The sequence below is a fragment of the Oxyura jamaicensis genome, chromosome 3 (genome assembly GCF_011077185.1).
Source record: "Oxyura jamaicensis isolate SHBP4307 breed ruddy duck chromosome 3, BPBGC_Ojam_1.0, whole genome shotgun sequence".
Taxonomy (NCBI): domain Eukaryota; kingdom Metazoa; phylum Chordata; class Aves; order Anseriformes; family Anatidae; genus Oxyura; species Oxyura jamaicensis.
The window spans coordinates 45,156,566-45,179,116 of record NC_048895.1 but is presented as its reverse complement, the minus strand read 5'-3'; the positions used below and the strand labels follow the sequence as shown (position 1 = coordinate 45,179,116).

The window sequence follows — 22,551 nt, the reverse complement described above, 5'->3', positions numbered from 1 at the left end:
ATAGAAAGATCCAGTAAATCTCTTAAGCGTGTACATTGTACCTTGTGTTACTGACTCCAAAGAAACAAATCACATGCTTAAAATGAACCATGTGCTGAACTATTTTGCTCATATGAGTTACAAAGGTAGATTTTCTCTGAACCTACCCAAAATAAGCCAGTAACCTCTAGAGAAATCACTCCTGGACAATTAATAGCAATGCAGTTAATAGCAATAGCAATTAATAGTGTTCTAAGTCTTAGATAGAAACCCAGCGAGGAGGGGCTTATTGCTAATCTGCCATCAGCCAAATTAATTTGGCCTTCTGTATGGATGTTGCTGATTCCAAGACTGAAAACTTACAAAATACGAAAATTAATAAGTTCCTTATGAGCATTTTCTGAAAAATCGAAGCTTGAGGCACACTAGTGAAATAGTTAAGAAGCACAAAGATCCCTGCTTCACTCCTACAGACTTGTGTATATAGATATGGTCTCATCAATGACGACATGCCATTCTACAAGATAACAGACTTAAATCACCAGTGCTCTGAATCCAACAATACTCATACAGAAATGTTGTTTATATATAAACAAATGTAAAACAATATTTTTCTAAACAAGTTGGTTTAAAAAATATTACTGAATTATTCCCCATTTTAGAATAGATATGACTGTTTTCTCATTATAAAATGTCATTATCTTTCATTATCTATGCTGCCTTCCTTCTGCCCAGAAAACTATACCTCTTACAGCTTTTTTAGTTTTCTCGTCTTTTTTTCCTCTTTTTTTTTTTCTCATGTTTGCTCATGAGAAAAAATTGCCTGAAATGAACATATGTCTCACTTTAAGAATAAAAGACAGGATGAACATGTTGCTAAACATTAAATAAGACATACAATGGATATTTTCTATCAGTGTATTTTTTCGAAGTGTGCTTCTAAACAAGAAATACGAGTAATTGCAGACAAACAGAGAAGGCAAAACATTAAAAATTTGTTTGGCAATATAAAAACAAACAACAACAACAAAAAACCTAAGCAATTTCCATAATTCCAAAAAGAGGTTACCAACAACCAGAAGTTTAGCTGATGTAGGTCTGTTTGAAGGATGCTGGAGAAGAGAAAGACAACCTATGCTCATACAGAAGCCACAGGAGGTTTTGAATCCAGACCTAATTTACACAGGATGTCCTTCCATGGATGACCTGAGGCCTCCACCATCAGGGCCTGGCAGATTTAGCAATGGCAATCAAAGATGTTTTTGCTTGCTGCCATTTGTTCCATCTCCCTCAGAGGGTGCTGACCCTGTGTTGGAGGTGGCAGAGCAGATAACGCATCTGCCTGCCTCTGCCCTCATTCGCAGCCTGACACATTGGTGCCAGCCCTGCTCCATCCACAACTTCAGCTGGCACAGCAGGCAGTAACCAGCAGGCTGCCAAAGCACAGCCACCCTTTCTTCCTGCTGCTGCGAGGCAGATAGCACACCATGGGAGCACCTTATCACCCCAGCTGGCAGAGGCACACCTAGCAGCACACACCAGCCAAGAGCTGCCGTGAGTGGTACTCTGCAGCTGGGTCCCAGTGTGAGTGCACAAGCACACAGCAGTACTCCATGGGCACAGCCCACCTGGCTCGGAAGGAAAGCTTATGGCTGGGAGGGAGCTGCAGCGAGGAGAAGTGAAAGCCTCCTCTTTTCTCTCCTAAGCCAATCTATTAACTGGAGTTTTTTGGACTGGGCAGGGTCAGTCCCTCTGTTATTACAAAAGAGAATAAAATAGCAAGAAGCCAAAACAGGAGAAGGTTTGAAACAGTATCTTACTACATTTCTCCTGGTTTGCCATTCTGTTAGATAACATTTATCTCCAGTTTAACATGAAGGCTAACCTCCCCTCCACCAAAGTACACCATCTGGTAGAAGGAGGCTACAGCACCCCAGGGCTGTTCTGACCAGCTTGTGACCAAGATGACAGAAACTGCAAAGCAAACAAAGTTTCATCTCTGTTTTGGCCTCCTTCTCTGGTCATGCTAACCCCAGTTTATTAAAGGCTGCTCCGGGGAACAGAGGGATGTTCTGTCTGCTTCCTTTCTCTCACAGACTGGCTGCGCTGTGGGCAAATCTCTTTCTCTCCTTCCTCTCCATCTCTGTTGTTCATTCTCAAGCCTCTTTCTCTCTCTCCAGATTTCCTCTAGGCCCTACACCATCTGTCTAAGCACTTCTCTTCATGCACCCTGTTGCATTCTATTCCTTTTCTTTCTGTGATCTATATTTAGTTGTTTTCCTGTTTATACACCCCTCCAGAGAGGGGTATTGTTGAATGTGACTAGTCAGGAAGACAAACAATGTGGCTAGAGCACAAACCCTTTCAGAAGGGTAATGGGGATGAGAAGCCATACAGGATTAGGGATTAGGTAGGATATAAAACTTTTTCCTACAATTAATCAGAAACAGAGATCTGAATATACATCCATAAAACTCCCTAGAGTAGCCTGATCAAAGCCAAAGAACACCTAAGCAGGAGAAGAAACAAAAGCAAGGAAACACATCCAGACTTCTTTTCTGACACAATTTTTTTTTTTTTTTTTTTTTTTCCCCCTCCTCTGCATAAGTAAGATTAAGCAATTTGATTTTGGAAACCTTAGAATATTGCTGTCTCTTTGCTCAAACTACCAGGAGTTCTTGAGCGTGAATCTTGAGTGCATACATGATGAAAATTCTGGGAAAGGCAAACTTAAAGACTGCTAGGGCATTCGGTATTGATTGGTCCAGAGACACTTAAAACACAGCACTTCAGTGGAGAAATAGCAAGCATAAAGCTGGTTCTCAAAAATCTTATAGGCAAGACCAATGAAAAAGCCGGCTGCCACAGGTCAGACATCAGGCCCAATGAGAACATCTCAGCCCATCATGGTGGGACAATAAAGAACTGTAATGTGGTGTGCACCCAGTGATGAGACTCTCTGGTCTGAGTGACACCTGCAGATCAAGTAAACTCGGCATTCCCCATCTTCAAGTTCCTTCCAGGAATAAGTATCTTGTGAACGTGGGGCACAGATAGACATTGGTTGTGAAATACAACAGACTCTAACACTGGGGAAGCTTGATAGCACAGCTATTCTCCTGTAAGAGCTACTTCTCACTGTGAAATGGAGCAATTTGGATCACAAGAAATTGGAATTCTGTTTCACAGTTTAACCATTATAATCGTTTAAACATTTTTGATTAGTCTTTAAGCTAGTAAATGTACTGGCAACACAAGCAGCTAAGGGAGAATGTTGGGTGCAAATCACTGGTTTTCCTGATACGACCACCTATAAAAAAATAAGCAGGAGGACTACATAAAACATCACAGATTTTGGAAAAAAAACTCCACAAATGTACATGACTAGTGATTTTGCATTAAATTTTGCAGGGTGACATGTCACTAGTGCAGCGTGGATTAGAGAATACCTGTGCAATGGTGATAAAATCTCTTGGTAGTTAAGACTTAAATAAGAACAAGGTTCTGCTCTTGCTGACTAGCAGCCATCCCCTGACCAAAGGGGGGTCTACAGCTTTTGCTACAACACCAGAAGAGAGGACAATGGGAAAGGCTACAGATTGGGAATGAAGGCAACAGAAGAATCACAGGAATTTCAGGGAAAGTACACTTGCATCATGACATGCAATCATGACGTCTTTGTTTGCTTCAGTTAGTGGCAGCGATTATTGTCTACATGATATTTAAATACACAGAGGGAAGTGGCTTAATGTACAGGATGGGCTTCAGCTGGCCTTTATTCATCCAAGGTGCAGTGGAACAGAAGATGCACCTGAAGTAACTAGCAAAAAGATTATTTTATTAGCAGCAATTTTCAGGGGCAGGAAGAGCCTCTTAAAGACCAAAAGAGAAAAGCCTACACCTGTGTGGACAGGAGATGATCTAGAAAAATGGCTCCATCATGAGAACAAAAGGGAAGGAACGAGGTCAGAAATTGTTCAGTCATGTCCTGAAAATCACTTTGAGGAGTGCTGATCTTCAAACAGAGAAACAACTTTAAAAATAAGTTATACAGTACCATTTTTGAGGAGAGGGAAAAAAAAAAAAGGCAAACGTAATAATTTTAAGTCTGAAAAGAATGTCAGCAGCAAAAATCTGAGCTGCTAATCTGGTGTCCAGCAGAATGAAACAAACCTCCGCTCTGAGTCAATGAGAGGTTGCACATGGTATTATGAGATCAAACTCTAATCCTCTTAGTAGCATTTTCCATGGAGAAACTGACATACTATATCTACTCACATTGTTATATGCATTATTCATATAAATTCTATGTACATCCACACAAAATATGGCTATAATTGCAACATAGTTCTTTATATAGGGTATAATCTGAATCCTGTTCAAAAATTGTCCTAAAAAGGAGTAAAAGTAGCATTAGGAATTTGCTTACATTCCCTTTATTGTGAACAACAGAACAGACTGTCTGATAAACAGACTTGTATAATCTGCTGGTTAGTGTAAAACATTTACTGTACAAGCCCACATTACTCCCTCTCTCTTCTGTATGCATTAATGCCTCAATGTCTCATTTGTAATTCAGAGGCAAAGCGTAAGGAGGCTGTTCAAAGCAGGTCCGTTTTAATTCCAGGTTGTGGGACACAGTTATACAGCCAGGGCTTGACTAAGAAATTTAGCAGCTCTGCAGTGTGACCATGCAGAAATCTTGTTTTGCTATTGACATATCCAGAAATTATTGGGAAATGTCAAAACTCTCTATATAGACACACTTGATTATTCAGCATGTAAATATGAGACATCAAAGTACCTAAGCAGTGTAGCAGTGTGTAAATATAGCCCTATCCAACAGAAGTTTGTAGTAATTAAAATTCATTATTTCAAAGGTAGCACAAGTGAAAAACGATATTCTTAGGCTTGCTTGCTCCAAAGATTCCTTCCTGAGGACTCATTATTACACACTCCAAAGCCTCTCTTACCAGACAGTCTAAATATTCACTTGCATCCAGATAAATGAATTATTCATGTCAGCAGAGGCAATATCAGCTAGCAAAACAGGATGTTTCAAGCAAACACTGGTGCCCTATTATAATTCTGTACCAAGTATTCTTCTAAAGCCTAGTGAGCTAATGTACTATGATAATTTTTCCAATAAATTCTTGCTTTGGTAGCCTACACTTTCTATTAATATCTATAGGATTGTTAAAATAATTCTACTGATAAATCAGCACTTGATGTTCAGTTCTGTGAGTTTTTTTTCTTTACAAACTATAGTACAAGGCTGCTTTTCCCCCATCTGTACACCATACCATAAGCAGCTCCAAGCAAACGTTTTTAATACTTCAGCACAAAGGTGATCACTGGACTCAGAAGAATGTCCACCATTACACTGTATTGCACACTGCTTATCTCAAAAGCATCTCAGTAACCTTGACAAAATACTGCTACTAGTTACTTCTGCCTCAGCCATTAAATTAGAAGTAGGAATTGCTAAAACAAAAGATCCTGCTTATTTTGTATTATAGGAAAATATTACTAAAAGGTCACACTATTATGATAAAGTCATGATGGGAGTATTTCTAAGCCCAAATATTTATACAGGTAAATAGAGTAACCAATTTATTTCTGCAGCAAAACCAAATAAATTCCTCACAAAAAATCCTAGCTTGCTTCCTGGCATTTAAGTGTAGAAACTGTTCTGTAAACAGTAAAATGATGAAGCCCGGCTTATTACATTCTCCTGTTTTCTCCTGCCATCTCCTCCTCTGCTTGGCTTATTTAGTGGCCACACAGTATACTTCCACTCTAGTTCCTAGTACTAGTAGGGTCTGCTTGTCTAGCCTCCTTTTTACATGAACACTCCTTAAGAACACTATTCTTCTCTCTGCATCTGTTGAATCTGACAATGGTTCAAAAGCAAATGGCTAACAGGGTAGAAAGGACAATGAGAAAACTGCATCAAGTTTCATTTCTTTAGGACACTAGGCTAAAAATGGATCTAAATCAACAATTCAGTTTTTTAGTAATTTCCTGTGCTCTTGCACATACAATTCCTTTCAGATAAACTACAGACACACAGCAAACTGACAGATCACCATTTCAGAAAAGTAAATGAGAAACAATATAGGAATCTGACATTTCAGTTTGAATACAGTAGAACTGGTCTCTTCCTGGGTACCAGAACATCTCATCCTTCTGTTGTTAGGAACTTCAGCAGCTCAAAATTCACTTACTTGTACTGTACTTAATGAAACCAGATAGAGAGTTGAAAACTTTCCATTAACACAGTTTTGTTGCAAACAAATATCAAAGTGACTGCCACCAACAATTTTACTGTTCTTTTCTCATAGGCCTTGAAGATTATTCAATTTAAGATCGAAGAAAATTATTAAATTTAAGAGGTAAGAACAAAACAGTATCTCATATCCTATCTATTGGGCAACAACTAGAATTCCACTGAGAAGAAGGGGGATTCCAGTTTTAACAATCTCAGTATATGGCCCATATAGAACATTGTGATTTCAGACACAGATGTGTTACCATCCTACACCTTAACATCCGACTCAACCAGATTTAGCCCACCAGGTTCCCAGTCTCAGCCAGGGGATAACTCCCCTTTAGACATCAGTTATGAAGATACCAGTTTTGTGCTAGACTTGAATTTGGTAATAATTTAGGATGTACTTAAATGAAGTCTAAAGCCAGAAGGCAACATTTATTTGGTGTAGTCCTTGTAGGCAACATGAGATCAACAGCTAGTAGATACACTGAAGCTGAGGATTATTTACCTATGATAGGTTGCCAGTGCCTTCTGTTACATCTTTCATGTTGTCAGGGTGGAAGGAATACTGATATATCAACAACAGTGCCACTCTGGTAGTGTGTTAAGTGTCACAACAAAACAAAATGCATTTTCTTCTGATGCAGATCTGATTCTGGGGAGGGTAAAAAAAAAAAAAAAAAAAAAAAAAAAAAAAGGCAATTTGGATTCACTTTTCATTTTGCTTTGAATTGTGTAGGTTTAACTGTGACAGGTTTAGATTTTATAGCACTTAATTTAAAAGGAGAAGTAGCCTTTAACTACCATGGCAATGTCCTTTGAATAGAAGAATTATTTCATCTTTTTTAACTAAAAATGCCTAAGATAATACAGGCTCACTCAAAATTGTAATGAAATTCCCAAGATGAACTACACAAGCTTACGCCTTTTAGTTGAGATGGATGATGATGACACAACTGAGCAGAAACCATGCAAAGCCATTAGGCTTTGCGTGATTTCACGCATCTGAAATGACAACATAACAAAGTTGGCAGCTGATTTCACTTAGAGGTTTTTCATTCAAAGTTCAAAAGAAAATTCAGAGGGTGCATACCAGAGGAAAATGGTAACATGGATAGCTTTATTTCACTCTTTTCCAAGATACTGTAGATGCCTAGTAACAGTGCTTTAAAAACAGAGTATGGTGCTGTGAAAATGGTTCTGTATAGAGCTAAAATCTCAGACAGACGTTCATGCTCAGTTGGAAGCTGAGTTGAGTCAGAGGTATGAAACCCTCAACAATACCTTTGAGAGCCTGTGGTGCAATGGGACTCATTAGGAGCTTTTGCTTCTGCTCCCTCTGAAAGGGAAACAATCACAAGATATTTGAGCTATGGTAAGTCAGAATGTAGAGACATCTGAAGAGAAAAAGGTAAAGACTACATGTATCAGAGGGACATTTCTGAGATACGTAGTAAGCACTGTATTAGGGATTTGCTTTGGAGCTGTCTGGACATCATCCAGCCTCCAAGCTGAGTGTCTCCTCTGAATCAGCACTTCCTAACATAAAGTTTTGTTTTTACCAATGACTCTTGAGTTACCTCAGTAAACTGAGTGTGGAAAGTCTCAAAACAGAGATAGTGCAAGAAAAGCAAAATTATGCAGTTCCCATTGTCTGAGACTAAAGCATTTTTTTTTAATTATTTTTTTTAAAGAAAAGCTGAATCAGATGAATGACTGGGAGAAGGGATAAGATGGAACTGTTACCTTACAAGGGAAATATCTGAGAAGACAAAATGAGAGTTTCATTAGATACTAGGAGCCCAGAATCAAGGGCATGGTGTATGGAGCTCTGCATTTGTGTGGTCCGGCCATGGGAGACTACACCCCAGTGCACAACATATTCCAACCCTCAACCTTTATTTATGATAGGGAAGCAAAGTCTCCAGAAAAAGCAAAGATCATATCGCAGGAATGCAGAACAACTTGATTTCTCCTTCTGAAAAACAGGAAAATGGGGAGTTGATGTGCCTCCCTGAAGTGATGATACAAAGTCCCAGGCAATGACAGGTCTCTGGTCACCAGAAAGATAAATGAGTGCTTATAGACTACAGTGGTACTCCATGGAGAGAACTCTATTCTTATTTCTATCTCAGTCCCATAAACGTCACACTAACAAAAGAATATAAAAAGCGAGGGGAAAAGGGCAAGCTTTCTCTTGGCTGTGGTGTGTACAGTATGTTAAATGTTTTGTAAGTCTACAGTTTCCTGGGGATGGGTTATAATCACTATGGCTGTGCATATAGAAAACAACAGGGAGGAATAGATACTCACAGAAGAGACTGAGAAAATAGACCTAAACAGATCAATAAAAATCAAGTGGTAAAAAGGGGAAGCAAAAGTGTGACCCATTTTCTATAAATAAGGCTCTTCAAAAAGCTGTTTTTGAAATGACCCAGATTGTCTGCATTAGAAAAGATTACATTTTTAATCCACTCATTTGAACATACATTATGAGAAAGATGGAAATATTAAATCCAAAACTTAAGACCTTTCTTATAACTCAGGGGAAAAACTTCCCTAGAAAGAAAGATGCCCAAGAAAAACAACTACTATAACATTAAAAATGTCTGCCTGTTACAGTATTTATTTAAATACAAGCACAATTCAAATGAATTTTATGACCTTTATAAGCCTATTACAAAATGAGAAAACACTTGTAAGCCAAGCAGGGGGAGAACAGGTAGTTGGCATAATTCACATGATTTTTCTACGTAAACTTCCATCCTTTAATAGATATCAGTATCAATTTTCAAAAGTAAATTGGCATTTATCCTTTATCCTGGAGTTTGGAGAGAATATTTTCAAAAAGATAATCAGGATGAAATTAATACCTTTCAGCTGATAATCACTATAACTGGTGTATGTTTTGGATGGAAGTGACAGTCCTCAGTATGGTAACTTCTTTAATTGTTAATTAATAATTAATAAATTAATAGTGTTCCTCCAAAGTTCCCATTTGGGATTTCCTGTCTGGGGAAAAAAGATAAATTTGTTTGCAAAATTACAAAACACCTGTTATTGAGAATGCTTTTAGAAATTAATTTCATCCTATCTGGCCATAAGATGCGTTTTTCAGCACATAGTCTTTCAGAGAAAAGTAAATACAGACTGAATTTCTCTGCTGTGCAAGAAAGGGTGCTGTAGTGTCTATGGCATTAACAACTGAGAGGAGGACCAGGAGAATTACATGCTGCCATACTTGCACTGGTGGAACAGAGGAAAGTAGGTTAGGAAATACTGTCTACATCTACTGTACAGGTGTAGTAAGCTCTGCTGCCCATCATCCTTACTAGCATTGCCGCTCAATATATTTAGTGACATTCAGTTTTTCACAAAAGTGTGAAAAAAATGCATGTACCATTTGATATAAATGTTTTGTAAGGATTCTTCAATTCTGAAAATGAAAAAAAAAAAAATCACTATGAAAAGTTAATGCTTATGGGGAAATGGCTTCTCCAGCTCTGATAACACTGGCAATTTATAAATATTGTACTCCTGCAACTGTCTTTTTTCTGCCCCGAGCTAATATTCCCAAAGTGCTCATCATGACATTCAGGAGCTAAGGAAGGCTTGAGTTAGCCACCAAACTAAGGCTGTTGCACTTCTGTAGTTTTTAAAGGAGAAAAAGTCTCTCTCCACTCCCCCCAGTTTAGTTGGACCAAACTTCTGCTTTACTAAGTCTGCATATTTTCTGCTTTAAATTTGCAGAACAGTGAAGCAGTTTTATTACCTCAAACTGGCATGCATCACAAACCCAGATAACTTTGCAACAATGTAGAGATGGATTAGCTGATACAAGCTTCTGCTGGGGCTTTCCTGCTTTCACACAACACTGCATGTTTTCTGTGTAGGTTCACATAACACCCATCCACTTCTTGACTGAGTCTAAACACAGGGTCCCACCTTTGGAGGAAAAAATTAAGAAAAATTTTCAGAAAGCAGAAATAAGAGCTAAGATTAACTACCATACTTCCTTTTCCTCCTTTCTTGCCTATTTCACTGGCTACCATGTTAAAAGGAGAAGATAACTCCCCAGAGTATGAGAATCTGGAAAACGAGAGCAGACATCTTCAGAGAGGCATATAATCTTTCAAATTAAGGTTCTGCAAACTGTTTGAAATCAGCTGGAAAATGCCAACACTTTCATATTCTTTTGTATTGCCACTACATGAAAATCATACACATTTTGAAAACATCTTGGTTTAGATAACTTGAAAATACTGATTTAATGAAATGTTAAGGAGCTCATTTCAGAAGAAAGACCAATGATTTTACTTGCCAGGAAAAAGCTTCTGGTCTTTTTAACATAGTGAAATGTTATTAAAAAAAATGTCTGAAGTATGTGTTATATAACATCTCCACACATTTAGTAATCAAAAATTCAAATTCGGTGATATAAAACCTTCTTTAACCATGTCATGGAAATAATCCAATATAAAGCCTAGCTTTCAGGTAACAGTTTAGTTAGAACTGCAATGCATAATCATACAGGAATAAAGTAGATACTGTGCAGACTAGCAGATCCAGCAGCACTTAAAATATTTAGACAGATGACTTTAAAATGGATGCAAGTACAACATTTGCTCGCTGTCCCAGGCATTTTCTAGTCACAGACTGAGATTGTCTCATACAGGAAAGGTGGGTGTGGAGATGTGCTGATGCAGAAGTTAAAGGCAAACATATCTGCCAGGGTCACAGGGTTGATCTTAGCAGAAATGGAGAAGACAACATTGAACTGCTGCAGGATTTTATTTGTTACTCACTAGCAAAACAACAGAAATCTCCACTAAAGGAAAAAACCTCCCTGAACCCCAAAAACACAAATATCCACCTGAGATTTTTATTCATTTGTCAGAAAAATTACTTATGTAACCATTAATGTATTATGGGGCTTTTCTTTCATATCTATCAGTTCATACCAGTTTGCATATACATTATCTAGCGTGTTGGGCCTCTTAGCAAACAGACAAAGGAGTTATTTCTCTATCCAAATGTCAGACTGAAATACCAGCTTCTGGGATGGCTGGGCTGACAAATGCCAAGCACACTTCCTATTTCTCCAGTGTTACCATCCAAAAAGAGGCTCAATTCCAGAGCACATTCTGTATGTAATACATGGTTCTCACCACCACCTAGCTCATTCGCTGTGTATGGCACATAGAGGCCCGTGACATATTGGTAGCTGAAGGAATTGTTGGATTCCTTCTCTCTCAAAAGGAAATACAGATTCTTGCTGCTTTTACATCAATAAGGAAAAAGAAGGAAAAAATAGAGATATGGTAAAGCTTTGTGTCTGGAAAACACCTTTGCGCCAATTTGTATACGGAGATGTCTAAGGCTCTGTCATGTTAACAAAGATAGAAAAGACTCACAAGTTTAACACAGAATAAGTCTTCTTCACAGCTTTTAAGACCAACTTCTAATATTTCTTTGGAACAGAAATTTTGTTCCTTATTATGCTTTACATGTTATTTCATTGCTTGTAGCAGAAAATGAAGTTGCTACTAACTTCTCTAGATTTTAAACTGAATTTCCATACAAACTTTTAAAAATATCTAATCATACCAGTTTTATCGTTATTGACTTATACAAAATGTATATTATAAAAATAAATAAAAAAGGACAACATAAAATTCCAGGCTTTAAATGTATATAATATGTGCATAATGTTTATATGTGCATAACACATATTCCACACTGTTACCTGAATGTTGAAAAACCTCCTCTTTTCCTGCCTACCATCGCTCCCAGCTCCCCACCACTTTATACTCACACCATAACTGGCCCCAGCAGGCTGATCGCCCAGCACCCAGATATTCTTAGAGCTGACCCACGCTGCAGCACCGAGCTGACCCTCCAGTTGCACCCATCACAAGAGGGTACTGCAAATTTGCCTGATGGTTGGTACTCCTGAGAGCAAGCAGGCCTGGGCAGCCTCTACTGTGTGACGAGGTAAAGGACAATGTAATAGATAAAATCACATTCGTTCCCCTCCCCCTCATGTGACCTTCAGCTTATTCATAACGATGCTTGAAGAGAACCATCTACTGCCCTGGGCTAGTCATGCACCAGTCCAAATTTGGCCCTGCAGTAATGAAGCACAACACGCTTTAATTACACCTGGAGTTTATATGAGCTTATTTCATAGGATATCTGGTGTTTAACTAATTATTACTGTTATTGGAAATGTCTCTGTCTTCTGCACTTTCAATTCCTTGCACTTCCAGTATCATTGGACTCCTAGCGCTCAGCTAGAGGACAGCTCGAGGCTCTCCCGCATCCTACAGTAAGAGCGACTCTGCCAAAATTCTGATGCTGGCAGTATTTCTAGGCAGTTTAGGCAAGTTGGGTACAGGCTGTTCCACTAACCTGCATCACCTTGTACTGCTGACTGGGTGCCAGGCTAACAAGCCCCAGTAACACAGCAAGAGAGGAAGGAAGAAGGGCTCAGGGCACTTAAATACTCTCATTCCAATTGTAGATGGCAATGTTTTCTTAGGCTAGATAAACTGTAGTGCTCCACATCCTGAGACAGTCCGAACTCTGAAATGTGTAATAGCTCCACAAAGCAGTGGTAAAGACTGACTCTGGGATTACAAGCACTGACACACCATCAGGAGCAGCACATTTCAAAGCAGCAAGAGCGATTTCACAGCTAAAGGATGGCTGCTCCCTTCAGCCTTCCAAAGCCATCCTGTGGCCACCTCATACCCATGCATGCACCCACTGAGGGAACCTGCATCCCAAACCATCTGCCAGGGAAGTATTTCCCCGTGTATGAGTGGCAGCTGACTGCAAAGTCCTTGAATAGATGCGTTGCTGGCCTCCTTATACATCCTCAGTCAGGAAGCTAGAAGATAGATTCAGTGGTCCAGTCATCCTTTTCCATTTCCTGAGACTTTGTTCTTCAGGAAGCAAAAACATAGCTGGTGAGAGCTGATGGCATCACACACACACACACCCCTGAGTGCAGAACTAACTGTTGCTTCCCTGCAGTACTGTGAATCTTTCTTAACAGGGCACACTTTTACAGAATTGTTGCAGAAGTGAGACCATACGTCTTGTTAAGTGAACAACAGAGACTAGCAAATATTTAGGTCAGAAGTATTTCTACTTCAGTAACTGGTAAATAAACATAAGATTTTTTGTTGTTGTTCAGATTACTGTTTTACTTGAGAAATATTTCCAGTTGCCTGTGAGGTCACAAATGCAAAGAGCATGCTCAGTACTAATCTTTTCCTGACACTAGCAGGAAAAAGGATGATTCAAATGCTACTGATAATAAAAATAGATGCAAGAGAGCTCAGCCCCCTGGAAGCAGACTTCTTGTGCCACAGGGTCAGACAGGCCATAACATTATGAGCTAAAACCTAGAATAAAATTATATATTTTCCACTTGCATGAAACTGAGTTAGTTCCAATTACTGCTAGGCGGGGCTCAGCTACCCAGTGCATCCACCCACTTCACCAGGTCCAGCTCTCATCCTCCTGAACACCCACACACACGTGCTCCAGGCTCTGGGAATCACGGCATTATCTGCCACACACAGATGCAGTGAAGAGGCACTGGACTCTCCTTGTCATTCATTTCATCATTTGCTCATGGCCAGGACCCAACACGTGTTCACCATACCTCTGTGTCATCACCAGTGTCAAAAGGCATGGACGCATACAACCTCTCAGCTGATCAGACCCATCCCGCAACCAAATGAAGACATCTTCTGTTATGGGAGGGGGTCAGACTGGCACAGGGTCATGATCTTGAAAGTCCCTAACTTTCAGGAAGGAGGAAAAACATTTTTCCCACCCTACTGCAAAGACTGAGAAAGGGGGCCTGGAAATCTTGTAAACACATAAAAAGTCTGCTGCAAAGAAAAGGACACAATCTGTTTTGCAGTTACAATGAGTAGGACAAGATGACACAGGCTTAAATTGCTATAAGGAAAAATGCGTTAGACATTAGAAAAGATCTCAGACACTAAGGAGAGCATTGTAAACTAAACCTCATAGGAAGGCTGTGGGGCATTTACCATGGGAAGTGTTTACGAAGGGACCAGACAAACATGTTTGGTAGAATAGTTGAGATATAGCTGTTATTGCCTAAGGAGAAGGGAGAGTCCAGATCAAAGTTTTTTTAGATCTGTCCGAGCCCCCCCCTTTTTTTTTTTTTTTTTTTTTTTTTTTTTTAATGATCTTTCTGTGGACAAGTTATCCCTACATCTGCCTGCTTAATTTTCACTTAATTTTAACTGAGCTCAGCTCAGTTAATTTGAGGCTTGGGGGAAGGAGCACATAGCAAACCTGATGCACAAGATACTGCTTATTTGGAATAAAGTCAGAAGTATTTGAAGATTTTTGGAGCTATTTCTTCATTACAAATGTATAAGTATGCAAGTAAGCTCTCTTAATGCCAAAACAATGTAGATAGGTTGACTTCTGTCAAATAACTTGAACAATCACATAGTTTCCATCTTAAAAACAGGGAGTGCTGGAGACAGTGCTCTGAACCACATGTAATGACACAGCAACTTAAAAAATTAATCTGGAAGTTAGATTTCCTGGCTCCTCAAGTGACCTGTTTGATGGACTATATGCTCCTCCTGCTCTCCTTCCCCTGCCTTGCTTTATATCCCCACAACCGGACAATGCAAGATTACAAGAACTGCAGCATTTCCTCATAAAAGTCTTGCCTGCAGCTGGGGGAAGTCAGACTACAATAGAATTGGTAACTTCTGCTATAACAAGGACACACATCACAAAAATTATAATTACCAAGGGAAAAAAAAAAATACTAAAGCTGCCTCAGGACTTGCACCTTGCAGAGCTGATCTTGGGCTGCTAATCTTCATCCCTCTTCTTTATCTTGCCTCTTTCTAACATTTGACTGAAATAATACATTCTTCCACAAGATGATTATCTATAAAAATAAGAGAGAAGCCAGAATAAAGGACTCACTACTGATAAAGAACAGTATTGCTGGACAAGTGCAGAAGAGTTCACACACATTTGCAAGTGAAGCATTGATCCAGCCCACTGTGCAAAAGGAGACTGCTAGCTCAGCACTTCCCAGCCACTTTCCTAAGGCTGCTGTAACTTAAGCCAGTAGGAAATCAGAATCCAAAGTGAAGATTAAAAGTGAAAAACTCTCTGAACAGAGTATTATAAAGCCAATGCCTGTCCTCCTGCACTATTCCCTACCAGACTTGATAGTCTTGCTTCAATTTCTTACACACCAGCATTTGAAGCCAAGGAGGACCACACTCTGGTCACCCCCACAGGAGGTCCTGCCTCTCACAGTTGGCTGTGTTGAGAGGCTAACTCAAAATTAATTTGGAGGCTGATTCGGAAAAGGTCTGGTAAGCTCTAAGCTCCATATATAGGCGAAACAGAGTTTGTATTCACCATTAACAGTAAGACAAAAAAAGAATTAAAATCATTAAAGAATAATAATTTTAAAATGCACTAGGAGTACAAAAGTCAAGAAAATCTCCAAAAAGCATCAATGTCAGTGTTTTAATTGGTCATTTTATTAAAAAAAAAAAAAAAAAAAAGGCTTTTGCGTCACTGGAATAAATACAATCAAATTCTTTGCATGCTTAAGTCTTTCCTAGCTTATTTGAATGGCAAAGTTAACTTTTGATTTATAAATCAAGGATATTGCTCACTGCTATAAGATGCATTCCACTGGGGCTCAAAGTCTTTAGCAGAGCCACATTGTGCGTACATTCTCCTAATGGTTTCACATTCATGTTCATCAACACTCAGCAAGAACCATAAACAAAGCCCGTCCCTCGGATGCACACATGCAGTTCCCATTGACTTTGCTGGATTTTCAGCTGACTTCAGTAAGAACTCTGTGCACGCAGAAGGGCAGAACTTGGCTCTGCACATTTAATAAAATTACACCACTAGATGCCTTATAAATGAAGGGCAACACAGGCCATACTGAAAAATAACAAACTGAAAACCCAAAGTGTGGCCAAATCAGTTCAAATTTCAGCCAAGTTTTCCCAGGACAATAAAAATGGTACACATTTCAGGCAAGATGAAATAAAAGCCCAGCGATATCTTATTCACCAGAGTGTGCTCTGCCTCCTTTAGCAGGACTAAGTGGGAAACCTATCTACATAAGGCAATGATCTTGTTGCTCTCAGATGGAGCAATGATATTGACATATGAAATGATTAAGTAAAGGTCAAGTTACAAGCTGTGATTTGCTAAGTCATTTCTGCTTCTATATCCCTGCTCTGTAAGTTATGAAGCTCATTGCAACTGGATTTAAAGCATAGCAGAATACCACAGAAGAAAAAGTAATCAATCCCACAGTATTAACAACTAATATATTTTTTGAACCTACTCCTGGAGTGGTATTTTAAAGATTTCAAATGCTTGAATCCAGAAGCATCTATCCCTCTTCGTCACCCCCAAAAAGAACAGCATAACAAAAATCCCACACAACTTAGAAACAGCAATCCTCTTCCAAATTTCAAATGACATCTAGCAACACATAATTTCTGCCAGGTATATTAGCTAAGGCACACTAAGCAAAGCAATGCCACGTGTGTTTTCTCCAAATTTCTTCCCTTTATTTTACTTTTACTCATTCCATGATGTAATAACCTGTGCCTTTTTACTGCCTCTTTAAAAATATCTACCTATTAGGATGAAGAATATTCTGACTTCTAAAATTCTAACTACCAACAGGCTTCTTTGAACTTTCTATTTAGCCGACAAATGCTCATTAGTCTGCAATTACAAATTTATACACAAAAGTACTCGGAAATCACAGAGGGGGCTTGATGTTCATGTTTGGTTTTTCCTCTCTAAGCAGGAACATCTCTGATAATTTTCACACTTAAATAGCAGAACAGATTTCATGAATCATTTTTTCTTCCTGGTTGGAACAACCCCTATTCCCTGTTGCATTATAATACTGAGTCACTTTGCATAAAGTTGGTTATTACTGCCAAGTCAATGGAGAGAGGAGAGAAGTGGATGTAATGCTCTGAATTTACATGTGCAACAGGATACGTACCAGGATGCTTCTTGAAGCAAATTATTAAAAAATAAATAAATAAAATTTGAAAATAAAATCATTATAAGACAACTCATGTAAGGAAAAACTATTTCAGATATTGAATGTAAATGTCCAGTGTATCTAATATAATACTGGTGATCAAAATGATGTTAACTCCCCCCCTCCCCCTCAAATGAAGTAAATGTCTGGCCAGTTACAAATATTGTGTTGCATTAGTCATTCATACTATATTATTCAGTAAGTTAAATAATTATTGTGGTGAAATCTGTTTCTACCAAACTAAAGCATCGTCAAATTACTAGTTATGAGGTCTGGTAGGGCTCTGCTGTCTCAAAATCATCTCCCCCTAACATGGCACCCTGAAACTGACAGCCTGTTAAGACACTTGTCTGTCTCAGGAAAGCTCCTTCATGCAATTCAGCTACCCCAGATCTTTTTTCTGTTGGCTCTGATAGAGCATGAGCCTGGTGAATTTATAGTGTGTTACAAGGTACATCTATTTCAGCTTAGCCTTTGCAATTTGGGGTTCACTGCATATCCCCCTCAATCCAGAGGGTTAGGGTTGGTGGAATGAGGGAGCTTTAACAACTGATGTCAACTTTCATTTATTAGTTTAACATTTATAACTCAATAAGTGAAACAAAATTAGGTACCTTACAGGATCATTTTTCAAGGAAACTGATTTTAAAGAGTTAAGAAAAAAACACCAGCCCCAAACTCTGCTTTTCTGCATGTCCCATTTAAGCAATGACACATGAAGAACTTTATGTCCAAACAATTACCTAGTACTTTAAATAGGACACCAAGGGAATAAGATTTTAAAATGTATTCACACAGCTTGAGACTAATCCTCCTCGTGGGAATACTGGTGCAAATCAGAGTAACTCCTCAGAGGTCAGCTGAAGTACACCAGCGTAAAACAAATGTGAGCCAGAGGAGAATCAGGCCCCATCTACCTTTATTTTAATGCAGAGGTTACAGATCATCTGCAATGATAAAGTGAACAACATAAATAAAACTGACATTTATTCAATTGATCTCACTTCCTGCCGACTATTCACAGCTCCAAATATAGGGCTGAAGAACAATGGTTCAAGGAAGAGAGGCAGAAATCCTGCTTCTACCCCATTCACGCATTCCTATCTGCCAATACGTCCAACTGGAACTGCTTTAATCTCCTGATACTGCTGAACTGTTTTAGGTTTAATTTGACATTGCTCCCCTGCTCCTGAAGAACAAATTCTCCTTAGAATAAAATAAAAAGAAAATACCAGGATGCAGGGAAGGGATGATAACTGTAAAAATCTGTGTAAGAATGAGAATCTATAGAAAAACAAGCAAGAAAATCTGTCTTGCATACAATATATATGCAAGGCACTAGCAAATTGATCAATTATTTGAAAATCTAGCACTAAGAAAGAATTATATGCTTGCAGGGCAGGAAGACTAGAATACAAGGCTATTACAAGTCATGTTGCCATTTGTGCTAATTTAAGTGAATATGTAATTATTTCCTACAACTTCATGATGTCCTGAACCAGCTTCCTCCCCCTGTGCCAGGCTGATAAAAGGATCCTTAGCAACACACACTATATATAATGCAATGTATTGAACGCTACCGAGGAAAAGCCCTGAATTACACTGAAACAAAGAACATCAGGTGAGAGCAGCAGCCCCTCCAGGGAGAGGCCACCTTTAACTATTTACCATGTCAGCAAAGGCAGGCGTTCTCTTGTACAAATCTCTGTTAGCAGCACATAAGGGTATTTGCTACGTGTAACAAAGTTACCGCGGATTTTACCTCAAATCTACTTAGGCTCGAGCTCTTTGACCGAGACTTCTTGCGGAGATAGACGGAGAAGAACCGCCGCACCGTGAACTTCTTCATGTTCATTTCCATTGCCCCGTCTGAGCTCCGGTGCGGAGCACAGCGGAGCTGCAGTGCCGAAGGAAGCTAGCGCATCCCAATTGCCCCCTATTTATATCCACAGGCAGGAGGAGATCCTCTGGAGCCGCCGCTTCTCTTCATCCAGCCGGGCTCGGCTAGATGGGCGAGAGGTGCGCTGCCCTGAGAGCGTGCGGTGCGCTGTTCACTGCCGAAAGGCGTTACACTCCGTCCGTCTGCCTTCCCACTGTTTACATTTCAGTGCTGCAAGCTCAACTCTCTCCCCACTCCCTCTCCCCCTCGCCTTAGGTCCTACTACACCCAATCAGGCTCTGCTGCCGCTGCATGCATAATCAGCTCTGGCAGATGACAGCTCCCCAGTCCCAGGCGTAGCAGGTTTGAGATAAATATTAGATGCGTCTGTGGCTTTGCACTGCCCTCCTCTCTCAGCCAGGCTTTTTCGATTTCCTGGTTCCTGAATCACATGGGGAATAGGCACATGCTGCACTTCTGTTTTTAGCCCAGAATTTCGCCGCTGCTATAATTACTGAGGGCTACGGTGGTCAGATCTGAGAAGAGGCGAGCTCCTGCACCAGAGCCTCTCCTGGGAGAAGGCTGAAGGACGCCATGAACCCACTGTCGGAACAGTAGGGTCTGGACCTCCTCTCATCCTGGGGACTGTGCACAGTAATGCTTCCCACACCCTTAAATCAAAAAGCTTAAAATCCTATTCATAGCTTACCCACCAGCTCCATATTAAAATACCTAACGCTGGCACAGCTCTGAAAATAGAAAGCACACTTTAAATGGGAAGTATTACTATTCTTATTGTACTACAGCAGGGAGCTACAGCCCTTCTCAGAGGTTAAATATGTACATTTACAGGCTGCAGTTTGAGCTGCTCACTATACTGGAAGCATGCATATTTACAGCTGCCCCCACCTCCACCCAGCATAAACACATTTTTCAGCTTTTCTTCAAGAACTAATGAATCTGAGTGTGATCCAGAGACTGGAGAGCTTTCTCTTGCCTGCCGTACACAGCTTGGGCTCCTTGTCCTTGGCAGTCTTTCCTTTCTGACTAGCAAGGAGCATCCAGACATGCCTTTCTCCCATATCCTCATATGGAAAGTGAATGTCTCTGATGACTTATTAATGACTCAGATAAATAAGTCCAAAAAGAGCTGACACCACCACAGCCTGAGAAAAAACTCTCAGAGGTTAAATGACAATACCTCTCCAATCAATCTGCTCTACAGAGAGGGAGGCAGATTTTGCTTTAATTGCATGTCTGGGCTCTGCCATGAACCACGTTGGCTGGTCATGCCTGTCACTTCCTGCTTTGTTTGCAGGTTCTCTATCTCTCTCTTTTGTTTAAAGCTTGCCATAGTCTTTGTACCTGGAAAAGCAAAAAAATTAAAACAAGTAAAAGAGTATTTTGGCACTACATACTATTTTACCACTACAGCTGTGCTGGTTTCTGGCTAAAGACCGTGAAGTGAAGACACCCAGCCCAGCAGAAACTAATCTATCTACAGATGCACCAAAACCCTTTTCACAAGCAAGAAACAGGAAAAAAAACTTTTTTGTTTGTAGAACTCTGTCAAAGCCAAAATTATTTGCTGCTGCAGCTTATCTCATCAAGTTTGATGTCTCCTTATGTGGTGACCTGATTTTACCAGTAGCGGCCTGACCAGAGCGAGGGCCTGAGGCACTTGCCTCACCCCAGCCTCACTCCTCTTACTCCTCGGTTTTACTTGCTGTAGCATCGCTAGTGCTTCTTTCTGTGCCCTGCCCTCTGCCTGCAAAAGGGGCATCCTTAGCCTTGCTTTCCTGATGACAAAGGCTTTTGAGAGCCACACACATTCTCATGTTTGTAAGCCACTTCAGCTTTAAATAGTAATCAGACTAATCAGGGTGGCTTCCTGAAACCTTTCCCTCAGGTATACAACAAAGTCCCACCTGGACACTGACATCGTGCAGAGATGATTATTTCCCTGCTCTGAGTACACAGGGTATTATCCTGCCCTATGTAAGAAGCAGTATGTGAGAGGTTGCTGCTACTTAGGCTTGCAGATTTATCACAGCATTCACTTTCCATTAGGCAAGCAGTACTTTAACATGCAAGGACATGTGGTCACCATTAAACTTATCTGTTCTGCAATAAACATCCAAGATTATGCATGCTACAACTTATTATTTATCAATTACTTTTATTACGTTCAGAATTTTGTTCTTTACCACACACACGTGATCAGTTATGATGAGTTAGCAGTTTATTGAGAGCATCAGAGTAAAAGCTGACCTTTGATGCTACAGGTTATACTGCAACGTTAACAGCATCTCCAGGCTAGGGGGATGCATCTTACATCCCTGCTAAGATGCAGGTGCAGGCAGGGAAATAGGCATGATCTGCTTGTTTTCTTACTCTCCTCCCAACAGATGATTAGGGATTAAATACAGAAGGATAAATAACCACCAGCGCCAGGACGCTGCTCTTCACCTATGGGGCATCAGAGCAACAGAGGTATTGCTGAAAGCGTCTTGTAAACAGCACAAGCGACTAAGTTACAAAAAATTACAGAAAAAAGAGTACAAATACAGAAATCAAACAAAAGGCATGAACATTGAAAACTAAGTACAGGGACAAATATCTGAAAAGTAAATTCTACTACAGTTGCATTCACATGGTAAGTTTCTGGGACAAGGAACTTAGCTTTGCTTCAGAACAACAATGTGAGGAGGTGTCAAAAATTATCTCAAACTTTCAGCTACTGAGACAACATCCAGTTTTCACAATGATTTTTTCTTTTTTCTTTTATTTTAAGGTGCAAGCCAAAAACCAAATTAGAAGACACTGGAACATTCATTAGTATATTTATAAACTTATAACTGTCAAATCAACTTGCAACTTGAAAAAAATCATTGCCCTTAGAAATTCATGGCTGTAAAGTATTAACAGCTCCCCTCTGAGTAATTTTAACTGCTGAGGAACTGCTGAAAAAATAAATCCACTGAATGTTTCCAAGACAAAAATAAACAACAAAACTGGTGGAGGGGACATATGATGCACTGACATCAAGTACTGATACTCTGTATTTTGAATTATACTTCTTAAAACTATAATAACATTTGTTGTAGCACAAAATAAATAAATTGAAGTTAATAGCAAAGTGAAGTTAATAGCAAAATAAAATTTATTTGAATTGGAAAAGGGCTTAAAAAAACAAGCAAACAAAAGAAACGCAAACCCAGTATTGGAAACAAACTCTCCAACAGAAACCACTGGAAATTTGATATCAGACAACCCAGGTTCCAAATTTTAAAAGTTAAA

The 22,551-nt window shown here is 39.6% G+C and overlaps 1 protein-coding gene across 3 annotated transcripts in view; it reads right to left on the bottom strand.

Moving 5' to 3' along the window:
- RPS6KA2 (ribosomal protein S6 kinase A2) overlaps positions 1-22,551 on the bottom strand; it is a 297,347-nt gene that overhangs the window by 147,307 nt on the left and 127,489 nt on the right. The window contains exon 1 of one of the 3 annotated variants that reach the window (XM_035320887.1): positions 19,135-19,693. The exons of the other annotated variants lie outside the window; for them this stretch is intronic. Within the exon in view, the coding sequence (XP_035176778.1) occupies positions 19,135-19,233 (99 nt within the window). The 5' untranslated portion in view covers positions 19,234-19,693. Of the gene's footprint in view, positions 1-19,134; positions 19,694-22,551 lie in introns of those variants that run through there. 3 annotated transcript variants of the gene reach the window in all.